The sequence below is a fragment of the Actinia tenebrosa genome, unplaced genomic scaffold (assembly GCF_029948245.1).
Source record: "Actinia tenebrosa isolate PJP-AT-01 unplaced genomic scaffold, QUT_ActTen_1.0 utg165__unscaffolded, whole genome shotgun sequence".
In the NCBI taxonomy this organism is placed as follows: domain Eukaryota; kingdom Metazoa; phylum Cnidaria; class Anthozoa; order Actiniaria; family Actiniidae; genus Actinia; species Actinia tenebrosa.
The window spans coordinates 128,296-143,443 of NW_028292594.1; the positions used below are offsets into that span (position 1 = coordinate 128,296).

Below are 15,148 nucleotides of genomic sequence, written 5' to 3' on the forward strand. Positions count from 1 at the left end.
TTAGTTTACTTTGAAAGAATTTGACAATCTTTTATTTTTATTTAGCACCATAAATATCAAATAAGATAAGTTAGGACAAAGAGATAAATTGCCATATATTTAGGTGCAAGCTAACTGGAATTAACCTATATGGGCTATACTAGGCCAGTTAGCTTTACTATCTTAGATAATAACAAGTATTTAGGTCATTTACATCTAAATTAAATAGGAAGAGACAAAACACAAGAAAAAAAAAAATATATATATATATATATAATGTAAGTAAGCAAAAAATAAAACAATAAATATACTTAAGTTAAATAATTGTATAATGTAATAGTGCAATGAAAAAATGTAATCGAAAGTAAACAATACTATCTTAGATAATAGCAAGTATTTAGGTCATTTACATCTAAATTAAATAGGAAGAGACAAAACACAAGAAAAAAAAAATATATATATATATAATGTAAGTATGCAAAAAATAAAACAATAAATATACTTAAGTTAAATAATTGTATAATGTAATAGTGCAATGAAAAAATGTAATCGAAAGTAAACAATACTATCTTAGATAATAGCAAGTATTTAGGTCATTTACATCTAAATTTAATAGGAAGAGACAAAACACAAGAAAAAAATATATATACATATATAATGTAAGTATGCAAAAAATAAAACAATAAATATACTTAAGTTAAATAATTGTATAATGTAATAGTGCAATGAAAAAATGTAATCGAAAGTAAACAATACTATCTAAGATAATAGCAAGTATTTAGGTCATTTACATCTAAATTAAATAGGAAGAGACAAAACACAAGAAAAAAAAAATATATACATATATAATGTAAGTATGCAAAAAATAAAACAATAAATATACTTAAGTTAAATAATTGTATAATGTAATAGTGCAATGAAAAAATGTAATCGAAAGTAAACAATACTATCTTAGATAATAGCAAGTATTTAGGTCATTTACATCTAAATTAAATAGGAAGAGACAAAACACAAGAAAAAAAAAATATATATATATAATGTAAGTATGCAAAAAATAAAACAATAAATATACTTAAGTTAAATAATTGTATAATGTAATAGTGCAATGAAAAAATGTAATCGAAAGTAAACAATACAAGAAAAATATATGGGATATAAGATTAACGAACATTATTGTGTCATAAATTTAAGTTATAGAAAAATATAGGATGAAGAATATTGGAGAATTAACGTTATGTACTATAAGATTTGATAATTGAGTCTTTTAATAACTCTTTGAATTTTGAAATGCTGGAGGCTTTTTTAATTTCCTCGTCCAATGAGTTCCAAGCTTTAACACCAGCAAATCTAATATTAAATTTTCCGTAATTTGTTATAATTTTGGGAAGAGAAAGTGACACTTTGGAGGCAAGTCTGGTATTATAATTATGTCTTTTGCTAACAGATTCAAAGAAATTATTGAATAACCTAGGTTGGTTACCTGCTTTGAAATTATAAACAAATATTGCATTGTGATAAAAGACAAGATCATGGAACTTAATTATGTTATACTTAATGAAAAGAGGATTGGAGTGGTCCCTGTAGTGAGAGAATGTTAGTGTACGGAGAGCTTTTTTTTGTAAGATGAAGATGGGGTTGATAGTGGAGTGATAGGTGTTGCCCCATACTAAAAGTCCATAGGTCAGAAAAGGGTAGATCAAGGTGTAATAAAGATTAATAAAGATACTAAGATTAGTTCAAGTTATCGTACTGGTATGTAAACAATAAGTCTACTTATCTTTACTACTTTTGCTGGACCTTAGCTGCTCAGTGAATTTCTTTAAATCTTTCTCGTTGGAGATGTGTACAGACGGATTCAATTCGTCCTTCCTTGCAAGAATCTTGCCATAAATTGTCCAAAGAAACTTGAATTTCAAATATTTTTTTGCTTGTAGACATTTGTTAAATAATTTCCTGTTTCGCTGTGTCAAACTCTCTGAAATAAAAAGCTTCTGTGGATTTTCCCTTACGTAGCCAATGTCTCTGAAGACTTGTTACGGAGATTCTTTTTGGCAGCATACAGATTATTGCGTACATCTCGTCTAGCAAACTTGACAATTATTGCTGGAGGTTGCTTGAAATTGGGACCCGGAGCCGCGAGTCTATGGCTTATGGAGAGATCAGTGTCCTTGATTTCAACTCCTATCAATTTGCCAACGTCTTTAATAATCTTGTTGGTATCTTCGACACGATGCATTGGTACTCCTCGTATCTCAAGGCATTCCCTTCTAGAATACTGCTCATGATCATTTAGAATGTCCTTCATCATGCATATTTCGTTTGTAGATCGAGTAATTTCAGCTTTCTGGAATAAAATTTCCTTTTCCAGATCATCTTTGTCGGACTCGCCCCGATTGACTTTCGTTAACAGATCTTCATAACTGTCACTTAAGAATTTCATGGATTGCTCCATTAAATCGACTTTCTCAAAAAATGGTTTTAACTTCTTGTCGATCAGATTAATGATTAATTTTTCCTCCATCACGAACACAATGAATAAAGTAACGATTGAGTATGAAAAAGAAGTATACGATGAAACAGATATAGCAAATTTAAACAAGTTTAGGTTTCAATTTGAAGAGCGGGGAAAAAACCGCCATCATGATGCGCTGACCGCTGACCATTTAGCTATAGTTTAAAGTTTTCTGAAATACTAGTTAACAAAAGTGAGGCTTTCTTTTGCAAAACGTGTAAACGCAAAGCAAAAAAGGCATCAAAAGAAGACCTCAAGAACTCAACATGAGATTGAGAAGAAAACTGTCGTACTTCAAGCTTCAAGATATTCACAACCAAGATGAAAAAAACTACAGCCTTCCGTTTGTTTTCCTGCCTTTTATTGGGAAAAAACTCAAAAACTCCCTCCAGAAATGAATGAGAAGCTTTGGAAAATTACGGCTCGCTGAACATGGATAGTTTTCGTCAATTTTCAACGTTTTGACTGTTTGAAGCAGGCCGCCATATGCACAATGGCTGAAGTCATGAAGAATTCACACTTTTGACTCAATTAAAAAAGATACTGCCAACTCTCCTGTCTCTGTCTCCTGAAATATGGAAATACTTCAAGAGCGGATGAGCCTAGAAAACTGCTAAAACGTTAACGAAAGAAACTACTGGCTTCTTCAGATTCAGAAAAGTTGACGTTGTAGGCTTACTGAAATAACAATTTTACGTTAATTCTACTTGTAAACCTATCTTTATTTCATTTACTGAATTAGCCGCTATTCACCACCCTTTAGTTCGTAGTTTAACATAGTTTTAGTTTTAGTTTTAGCATAGTTAGTTTTTCTATTTTTTTTAGTCGTACAAAATCGCTCAACTACTGCCGTGTAGAGCCTTGATCGAAAGAGTCATCCCTTGTGTGAAAGAGTTGTCGCTGGTTTGATAAGTTTTACATTAAATGCCAGTGACTTTCATTTATCTTTACTTATTTATTGAAGGTTACGTTTCCCGACGATTTTCATCCAGAAATATATTTTTTAAATGGAGATTTGAATTCATTTCATTTTTCGGTCCGTACCGTAAGTTATGGACCGCAAATTGACCAATCATATCGCGTGAAATTACCTCGCCATATAATAATTGGGACTATTTAAAAGTATGTAGGGAGGAGGGGAGGGGGGGGGGGCATATAAGCATATAAGCTTCCTTTTGTTTAAGAAGTTGATTTGCTAGGGCGAATGTTTTCTGTAACTAGTTTGTGTTTGTTTCTTGATTTTAATAGGACCATACCTCCAGAACCAGTGCTGAAGCGCAGTATGGCAGCGCAAAGCATTTACGGCTATGCCGGAGATTTCGGCCCCGACACCGCTATCCGAGGATATACAGACTGATCAAGAAGCTCGGCCGAAGCCTAAGGGAGAGGTTAGTCGGCCCCTAGACCGTAGTTGATTAACCCCATGCTATGACCAGCTGACCCAAAGTACCAATTATGTCGCTGGAGGCTATTAACCCTAAAAGAACTCCTTTCCATGTGGGATGCATGAACTATGACCTGAATTAAAAAAGAATAAATAATTAAATAACTAAATAAAATTTTAATAAAATAAAGAATCCTGATAAATGAAACAGACAGCTAACTTTTGGTTTCAAAGAAAACTCTTACGATATAATATATCTCGCAGCTAGGCTGTTGCTACGCTGTTAGCATTGAGTAAACACAACTCGCGCACTCAAGCCATGGAAACTGACGTCATGACATACCTTATGATGTCACAGCTTATTATCGTTTTCAATTTTTGAAAAACGTAGGTTTTTCAGTCATTACATTATTAAGCTAAATAGTTTATGGAATCCCATAGCTGATCATAAATACCATGTGCGCTGATTGGCTAGAGATTATGTATACAAGAAGAGGAATGGCATGAAAAATCAGGGATCCCACGTTAAATTTTGCTTTAAAGTTAACTTTTGTTCATTCTTCAACCCATCAAACAGCAAATAAACTTGACAACTACCTAATGAAGAAATAAAGAAAGACTACTTGCGTGATAAAATAAAAGATATGTTCCAGAAAAAATTAACAATAAATCTAAGAACAAAAGAAATAAGTCAGATATATCGTTATATTATTGATGACGTCACTATATCGTCATTTTTTCCATTTTGGACGCGCCCTATTTCTGTTATGCAATATATATATTTTCGTAAACGTTGTCGTCGCCAAAGGTGATCGTTGAATACAAAGAACATTGAATCAGTATCAATACTAAGGTCTATGTTGGCTGTTGACGAGAAGAAGCAGAAACACAAGTCATTCCAGTTATTCTTGGATCTTGGGATGACCTATCTCCTATCGCTTTTCGCCTATCGCCTATAGACCAGTTTCGTATTCCAAATTACCGCTGTGTTTCTTGACTACAGACTCATCTGCACAGGGTTAGCCTCGTATCAGTGTTTAAATATTCACAAATACCAACAGAAAAGTAAAGAATGCACAACTTCAACAATACAAACATTTTGAAAATCGATGGACTTGACTGGAACACGTGAATATTCTGCACAAACTCGAGGCTAACCCTGCGCAAATGAGTCTGTAATCAAGAAACACAGCGGTAATTTGGAATTCGAATGGGCTCTATTGCCTATCACCTTTGGCAATGACAAATTTTATGATGTAAGATGTTTCCGTAGTGTAGTGGTTATCACTTGCGCTTCACACGCGCAAGGTCCTGGGTTCGAACCCCAGCGAAAAGTATTTTTCCAACAGATAATGCATTTTTAATGTCTTCAATAACTAAACATGCACATAGAGACTAAATATATCAAGGTTTTTCCTTAGTTTTCATTGATCTAGATTGCTATGTTCTTGATAATCATTGATAACATTACAGCTTTCTTGGATACCCTTCTTCACTATTACTTATTGTTTTCCGTATTATTAAATATATTTAGGCAATGCCTAATAGCGGAGCTCCCGATACGCAAGTCACAGGGAGCCCAATTTGAATGAATGTGGAAGATAAAATTAAGATCGGAAAAAAATCGTCAATCTTTTAATTCAATATTAAGACAATGTCTCCCATAATAAAAAAACATGCACTGAAAACGAATCAAAATGCACTACATCGTTTTCTTTGCGCGAGAATACTCTCCCACTTATATGAATTTTGTACACAACTCACCACCAACCCCCCCAGGGGCTAGTTTTTTTCTTGGAAGATTCTTTGACAAAGTTTTCCATGGCCGACATTTTTTAAGCTTTGAATTCCTGGTTAATTTTACTTATAAAACGAAAGATAACTACAAATTATCCAATACAATATCAGGTTTAGTGAAATTGACCAAGGTTCTCTTTTACTGAAATCGAAATTTTGGAGATTTCCGAACTTATGGACAAATCAAGACTATGAACAACAGACTTGAAAACTGTTTAAAAAAATGGTGAGCAAAATACATAAGCTTACTTTTACTTCTTTTACAATGATGTTTGGTTAATTATCCACATCAAAAGTTTTATGTTTTTACAAGAACCGTATTTTCATTCACAAAAGTCTTAACTATTTTTCGAGAAGCTTGAAAACATAAGCTTACTAGATTTTGAAAATTCAATTTTAATTACCTGTTTTCATCTTGTTAAAAAACAAAAGTTTTTGAAAAACTAATGAGTTTACATTCATTTATACTTGACAAGAACAACTGAGGCAAAATAGAAAATAACGCGATGGTGAGCAAAATACATAAGCTTACTTTTACTTCTTTTACAATGATGTTTGGTTAATTATCCACATCAAAAGTTTTATGTTTTTACAAGAACCGTATTTTCATTCACAAAAGTCTTAACTATTTTTCGAGAAGCTTGAAAACATAAGCTTACTAGATTTTGAAAATTCAATTTTAATTACCTGTTTTCATCTTGTTAAAAAACAAAAGTTTTTGAAAAACTAATGAGTTTACATTCATTTATACTTGACAAGAACAACTGAGGCAAAATAGAAAATAACGCAAAATGCAATGCAAATACAAAATATAATTTTCTTTGTCAGTATACTGGCATTTGGAAATGTTTTTTAATATTTTCTTAGCTTTTAAAAGTGAAAGACAAGGTACCGCTCTTTATGATTTTATTATATAAACTATAGTTGTTTACAAAGATTTCTACAACTGAGAAATTTCGTATTTCAACACATGTAAAAATACGATAATTTTAACATGTAAAATTATAACCAATCAGTTTTCAGTATCCTGTGACGTCATTGCTCTCACAGGCGCGGGAAAATCACAACGGTCGGCAGCTTTGTCTTGTATGTGGTTGCGACGATTGCTCACTGGATCGATAATTTTGTTAAGATTATCGAAAATTAAGTTCAAAAACATGGCTGAAAGGTTTGTCACATTTGATTTACAAAACGTCATAGATTTTATCGAGGAGGAGGAAAATGCAAACACCAACAAATAGACAAAGAACGACCTGTCGCTCATTCTGTTCTTTCTCACAACTGAGGAGACTCGACCAAGAGATTTCCCCTCAAGAACTCGACTCGTATTTGTCCAGATTTTTGCTATCAGTCAGAAAGAAAAAGAGTGTAGGTAGAAGTCGAGGGTCGAGGGTAAAAAGTCGAGGGTCGAGGGTAAAAAGTCGAGGGTCGAGGGTAAAACGTCGAGGGTCCAATAAAAACATCAAAACAAACATAGTTTTTTGTCTCAACCCAAAAAGACTCGTCCAATAGCTATCAAATCTATCAAATGCACTAAATATTTTATTCATACTACATCATTATACTTTATTCCTTTTAGACTACTTTGTTTCTATAGCTAGTGATTCTATCCCCCATAACCGAAACTAAAGCAGCTACATTATCAAATAGAGCAACTAGCTTGAAATCATATAAAACAACCTTTATTATAACAAACAGTACTCAAATAAGATATATACTATATAAGTTCAGAAGTCCTCATGCATAAACAGTCTGCAAGCATTTCATGGATCGTTTTTACATTATATAATTAATAACTCTGAACTCACTGAAGTTTATGAATTTTACTATATTACTAGTGTATAATCTCTGTGCTTAAGCCTAATAGCTATCAAATCTGTCAAATTTTCCCGGGGAAGGGGGGGGGGGGGGGGGTACTCCCTTATATTTGCTATACGCGTACTCTGGGGTAGGGTATCATTTTTACAAACTTACACACACACTTACACACACTTACACACACTTACACACATTTACACACACTTACACACACTTACACACACTTACACACATTAACACACACTTACAACTACATACTACACACCCTTACAACTTACACACACTACACACACTTACACACACTTACACAACACTTACACACACTTACACACACTTACACACACTTACACACACTTACACACACTTACACACACTTACACACACTTACACACACTTACACACACTTACAACACACTTACACACACTTAAACACACTTAACACAACACTTACACACACTTACACACACTTACACACACTTACACACACTTACACACACTTACACACACTTACACACACTTACACACACTTACACACACTTACACACACTTACACACACTTACACACACTTACACACACTTACACACACTTACACACACTTACACACACTTACACACACTTACACACATTTACACACACTTACACACACTTACGAACACTTACACCCATTTACACTAACTTACACACGCTTACATACACTTACACGCATATACATACACACATAAACACACTTACAAACTCTTACACACATTTACAAACACAGACACTTACACACACTTACACACAATTACACACAAATTTATACACATTTACACACACTTACACAAACTTACACACACTTAGGCATACATACAAACACACTTAAACCCTTTTACACACATTTACTAGCACTTACAAACACTTACACACATTTACACAAACATAGACACACATACACACACACTTACACACATTTAAAGGTGCTTATTGTTGTGACCGATGAAAGGCTAAAATATACTTCAAACAATTCAAACATTTGGTGATCGTCCGCCATGCTTTACTCAATAACGTATCTGGGTGAATATCCCGTATGTATACATGGGGGGGGGGGGACTGGTAACAAGTTATGTCATAACATCTCCTCTTCTTACAGATGTATAATTTAAAAGAAAATAAATCACAATAAAAATTTGAAAACAACAAATGTTCTTTCAACATTTTGTAACTCAATAGTTCATAACTCTTAATTAATGTTCTTATCTTGGGACGTAGTCTTGCAGATACGCTGGTCTTCTGGTCTGTCTTTTGGGTCGTTCAGCTCTTGGGTGGGGGCTTTGTGGATGTGGTCCTTTGTCGGCTGCTCTGTTCTGTGTTGCGTTTTTGTCTCCTCTATCTGTTGTAGGGTTCTGTGGTTGCTTCTCTTGCTTTGGTTCATCTATCTCAGTAGTATTCCGCAGTATCTCTTCCCTCCAATCTTTATTATCATGTTCTAACTCTGCTTCCTCTTCCTCTCTGTCCGTATTATCGTTGTTCTGCATTACTGTGTTGCCAAGTTTGAAATGGCTTGCATCTCGTGTTAGTGTTCGTCCATCATGTATGCGTCTGGCTGTCACTGTCGATCCCTCAATTTGGGTTACAATATAGAACGTTGGATCATATGGTGTTGACCATTTGTTGACCTTTCTTTGCTTCACTAGCACGTAGTCACCTTTGATTAATGAATGTTCCTTGATACTTTTCCTCTTGTTCATCTTAGCTTTGTATCGTTTATCTCTTTCGTTGATGATCTTGTCTGGCTGACTTGGCTTCTCCTTGATTGGTGGAGTGTAATCTAGTTTGGTGCGGATTAGTCTGTTTGTCATAGCTTGGTATGGTGACACGCCGGTTGCTGGATGTGGTGTGTCCCTGTAGGCCATCAACATTTCTTGTATAGCAATGTTTCTTCCTGCTTTGTCTTTGCCTTGGATGTGGGCAATTTGCTCTGTCTTGTTTAATAGTTGCATAAATCTTTCTGCTTCGCCATTTGCTCTCGGGTGTAATGGTGTGACACGATGGTGTTCAAAGCCTTCTTCCTCTGCAAAGTCAGCAAATTCTTTCGAGTTAAATGGGGGTCCATTGTCTGATTCCAGTCTCTTTGGTATTCCGTGATGTCCAAACATCTTCTTTAGTTTCTCTTTGGTGGGCTTGAATCCTGTTGAGTATGTCGTTTCCACCTCTGGGTATCTGGTTCGTTTGTCCACCACCACAAGATTGTAGTGACCATCCGGGTATGGTCCTCCAAAGTCTGTGGCTACTGTTTCCCATGGTTTCTCTGGAATCACTGATGGTTTTATTGGTTCTTCTTTTGCTTGTCTCGTTGTGATTTTGCATTCATAGCACTGTCCTACAGTGTGCTCTATCATCGCGTTCATGTATGGGAACCAGTATTTGGCTCTTACCATTTGCTTGGTCTTGGTCGATCCCAAGTGTCCTAATTCGTGCGCGATTGCGATAACCTTGGTCTGTAACTTGGCTGGTAGGACTATCCTGTCGTTTCGGAACACTAGATCCTCTGCTATGAACAGTTCCTCCTTCACTGAGTAATATGGTGTGATATCAGGTTCTTTCTTGTGCTTTTCCCAATTTCCTTTCGTGATGATGTCTCTTACTTTCTGGAGTGTTTCATCTTTGCTTGTTTCTAATCTGATCTTGTCAATGAGTACCGTTGGTTCCTTGTCTATGATAGCTTTTACTGTGTATTCCGTGTCGTCTTCTTCAATGTCTGGCAGTGGGTGCCGTGACAGAAAATCGAGGGGGTCAGCTTCATCTTTCCCTGGTTGGTACTTCATTTCGAAGTCAACGTCTTGCATAGCCATTACCCACTTTTCAATGCGTGGTGGGAGTTTTGCAGTGGCTTTGTTGAAAAGCGTTAGCAGTGGTTTGTGTGCTGTCACTATGGTGAATCCTGGGGCACCAAGGAGATAAATGCTGAATCTCTCTTTGGCCCATTTCACGCATAGAGCATCTTTCTCCGTTTGGCTGTAGAACTTCTCTGTGTTGGTTAGAGTTCTGCTTATGAAGTGGATTGGTTGCCATCCCTTCTCTGTCTTCTGAAACAATCCGGCTGACAATCCTTCGTTGTAGCTGGCCTCTGTTCTTACCATCATTGGTAGCCTTGAATTAAAAAATGCGATTACATCTTTACTTGAAATGCTGTCTTTAAGCAGCTGGAAGGCACTTTCTTTCTCTTCATTCCAGTGGAACTTAGTTTCCTTCAGCATCAGATCTCTCAGTGGCTTTGTCAAAGATGCATACCTGGGGATAAACTTGGAAAGGTAACCTGTCATGCCCAGGAAGCTCCTCACTTCCGACTTAGATTCTGGTCTGGCACATTCCTTGACCGCTCGCACCTTCTCATCTGCTGGGTGGAGTCCTTCTCTACTAAATTTGTACCCATAGAACTGGATCTCTCTTTTCCCGAACTTACACTTCTGTCGGTTTAGTGTGATTCCGAAGTCACTAACTCTCTACAGTACAGTTTCTAAAATCTGGTTATGTGTCGTCCAGTCTCTTGCTCCTAGAAGTATATCATCTCTCTGGTTCAAGCATCCTGGTATGTCTCCGAAGACTTTCTGCATTGTGTCGTCGAATAGGTCTTGGGATGCCTTCGCTCCGAATACCAGTCGTTTGGGTCTGTAGTTACCCCATGGTGTACTGAAAGTAGCAACTGATCTAGATTCTGGGTCAAGTTCTAGCTGATGATATCCTTGCCGCAGGTCTAACTTGGTCCAGATGGTGCAATCATGGAATCGGTGTATGAAATCTTCAACTATGGGTGGCTGTGTTATCCTGTTTCGCTCCATGTACCTATTTGGCACTCGCAGGTCTACACTAGCACGTATCATTTGAGGTTTTAGTTCCTCTTTTGCAGTGTTATTGAAGCTTGGTTTAGGTTGGACCACTACTGGGGAACACCAAGTTATTGGCTCGTTCTCTGGGACTCTTTCAAAGATGTCCTCTTCTACACCTTGGTCCAGCCAATCTTTGAAGGGTTTCTGTAGGTAGTAAGGGACTTGACGCGGTTTCTGTGCTATTGGGACTGCTTCTGGTCTCATGTTAAATCTCCCATGTATCTCCCTGTTGTTCTTGTGGTCATATATCTTTCCAATACCTTCGAATATATGGTTATACTTGTCTACAATGTCCATCATTTCCTTCTCTTCTTTCTGCTGTTTCACTGTTCCTATGCATTGGTTGCCATCTGGTATCCTCATGTCATTTGATGCCGTTAGTCCTCCATCTTGTTGGATCTTCATCATTCCAAGCTGTATCAGAGTGTCTCTACATAAAAGAGGGGGTGAGTGTATTCGTCCATACACGACGATAAATCTTGCTTCTTTCTCACAGGTTTGGTTTCTGATAATTGTTTGAAATTCCCCTTTTACCTTGAGCTCGTGCTGCAATGTATTGAGTTTAGCTTTGCTGGGTTTCAGTGTTATCTTGTTCTTGGTTCTGTTGGTGAGAGTTTTGAACTGGTGTTCGTCCATCAGATTAACGTCTGCTCCACTATCTGGTTCTGCTTTCATGTCCACGTCATCTAGTCTTACTGTGATTGTTTTCTTGTTATTTTCTGTGTCGCTGACCTTTCTCGCAGTCAGGCTTGACTTAACAGCTTTCTCAAAATATTCGTCATCTGAACTGGTTGATTCTTCTTTTTCTTCTGTCCTTTTTATCCTCTTCTTGCTGGTATACTCCTTCCCATGGTTTCTTTGTTTGGGTTGGTAATGTGTCTTGTTACTGGAAGATTGGCACACTGTGGCGAAATGGTTCCATTTGTTACACTTGTTGCATCGTTTTCCGAAGGCGGGGCAGTGATCCTGTTTGTTGTGTTCGTATCCACAATTTCGACATTTACTCTGTCCGCTCTTTTCTTTAGGCTGGTTCTGTTCCCGGTTGTTTGGTCTGGTTCGCTGTGGTCTGTAGTTGGAAGGTTTCCTGCTCTCCACTTTGGCGATGTTCTCTCCTGCTCTCTGTTCTGTTTTCATTTCTCTTACCTGACGGTTCACGTCCTCTATCTGGCTTGCTTCTTGTAGGAATTGGGTTAAATTCCATTTTTTACTGATAGTTTTCTGTATCAGAGTTTTATCGTCGATTGTTTGGATGATGTGCTCTAGTATTCTCTCATCCTGCACTTCTCCAAACTCGCATTTCTGGGCTTTCTCTCTGAGTCGAGCTGTGTAGGCTGTTATGGACTCGTGGGTTGTAGGTTTCATCTTGAGGAATTGATATCTGGCATGGTGATTGTTTTGTTTCGGCACAAAATGGTTATTGAGCTTTGTTTTCAATTTATCGTAGCAATTTCCGTCATCTGGATCAGGAAGGCTCTTTTCTAATCTTGCGATTTGCTTACCTCCATATATGATAAGTACATCTTTTTTGTCGACTGGGTCAGTTATTTTGAAGAATCTAATCTCTCTTTCTATGTCTTCTAGCCAGTCTTCCCACTCTCTTCCGATTGCATTGGCTTCTTCTGGGGCGATAAAAGGTTGAGTTTTAAGGTTCCTTGTCTCGGTAACGACGTGTATCGTCGGTGCTTGGGCGATAGCTTGGGCTCCATGTGCTTCATCGGCCATTTGTAGTCTCGTTGTCTTCGCTGTATACACTCTTTCGTTGCTTTACGAGCGATTTTTTTTCTTTTGTTTTCGTCGAATCTAACTGTTAGGATGTCGAGAAGAATAATTTACCTTTGTTTTCTTCCGGTTTGTTTTCCTCGTCGCCAATGTTGTGACCGATGAAAGGCTAAAATATACTTCAAACAATTAAAACATTTGGTGATCGTCCGCCATGCTTTACTCAATAACGTATCTGGGTGAATATCCCGTATGTATACATGTGGGGGGGGAGGGGGACTGGTAACAAGTTATGTCATAACACTTATACACACTTACACACACATTTTTACACACTTATACACACTTACACACACTTACACATTACACTTACACACACACACACATTTATAAACACTTACATACAATTACACACACTTACACGCACATTTATAAACAATAATACACATTTATACACACTTACACACACATTTATAAACAATTACATACACTTACGAACCCTTACACATACTTACACGCACTAACCCACACACTTACACACACTCACACACACATACAAACACACTTACGCCCATTTACACATATTTTCTAACACATAAACTCACTTACACACATTTTTACAAAATTACAAACACATACAAAGACAGTTAACCGCATTTACATGTACTTACACATACTTACAAACACTTACAAACAATTACACACAAAATTATTCACACTTAAACACATTTACACACATTTACACACACTTATACACACATACACACACAATTAAACACACTTACACACACGTACACACACATTTAAGCACATTAACACACATTTACTAACACTTCGATACACTAACAAACATTTACACAAACATAGACACACATACACTTCCACTTACAGACATTAACAGGTGCTTACAAACGCTTACACCCACACACAGTTACACACAAACTTACACACACATACACACACTTAAAAACAATTACACACAATTACACACATTTACACACATTTGCACAAAATTATACACACTTACACACACTTACACACACTTACACACACTTACACACACTTACACACACTTACACACACTTACACACACTTACACACACTTACACACACTTACACACACTTACACACACTTACACACACTTACACACACTTACACACACTTACACACACTTACACACACTTACACACACTTACACACACTTACACACACTTACACACACTTACACACACTTACACACACTTACACACACTTACACACACTTACACACACTTACACACACTTACACACACTTACACACACTTACACACACTTACACACACTTACACACACTTACACACACTTACACACACTTACACACACTTACACACACTTACACACACTTACACACACTTACACACACTTACACACACTTACACACACTTACACACTTACACACACTTACACACTTACACACACTTACACACACTTACACACACTTACACACACTTACACACACTTACACACACTTACACACACTAAGTAGTCAATTTTAGGAGGGGAGGGGAGTTCCATTTTTGTCTATCGACAAACATAAATTCAAGCACAACAAAAAAAGTACATTTCGTCCCATCTGCGGGAGGAGGAGGGGTTGCACACCCCTTGCACCCCTCTCCTGAGTAGACTCTGTAAAATCAGTGAAAACTGGATACGAAAGTCCACTATTTTACGTCCTATTATGTCGCACAACTACTTGCGCCCAAGACTCCATTTTTGAGACTCGACAGACAGAATTATGAATATCTATTTACCAAGATCAGATCTGAAGTTGAATAGTTCTTAAAACTAGTTACGGTTTGCCGACCAATTATTCTGTACAATCTATCATTCAAGAAAATAATAATGTGCTTATGTTGTTGTCGTTGTTGTTGTTGTTGTTGTTGTTGTTGTTGTTTTAAGCGAGCAGGAGGACAATATTGTGAAAAACCACTGTTAGAAAATCGGCCCGTACGGCGGTAAACATAACTCAAAAATGATATTTCAAATACACCGTTAAAAGCCTAAATGTTTGAGCCACTACTTGTGCTAAATT

General features: G+C 36.8%; 1 protein-coding gene and 1 non-coding gene across 2 annotated transcripts; one reads left to right on the plus strand and one right to left on the minus strand.

Annotated features, from left to right (window-relative positions):
- Positions 1-5,138: 5,138 nt before the first annotated feature.
- Trnav-cac (transfer RNA valine (anticodon CAC)) lies at positions 5,139-5,211 on the plus strand. Its single transcript has one exon. It is a non-coding gene; the product is annotated as a tRNA-Val (tRNA).
- Positions 5,212-10,973: 5,762 nt separating this feature from the next.
- LOC148904363 (uncharacterized) lies at positions 10,974-13,079 on the minus strand. The gene has a single exon (XM_089025402.1). The coding sequence runs from the start codon at positions 13,077-13,079 to the stop codon at positions 10,974-10,976; it is 2,106 nt and encodes a 701-aa protein (XP_088881528.1).
- Positions 13,080-15,148: the final 2,069 nt, after the last annotated feature.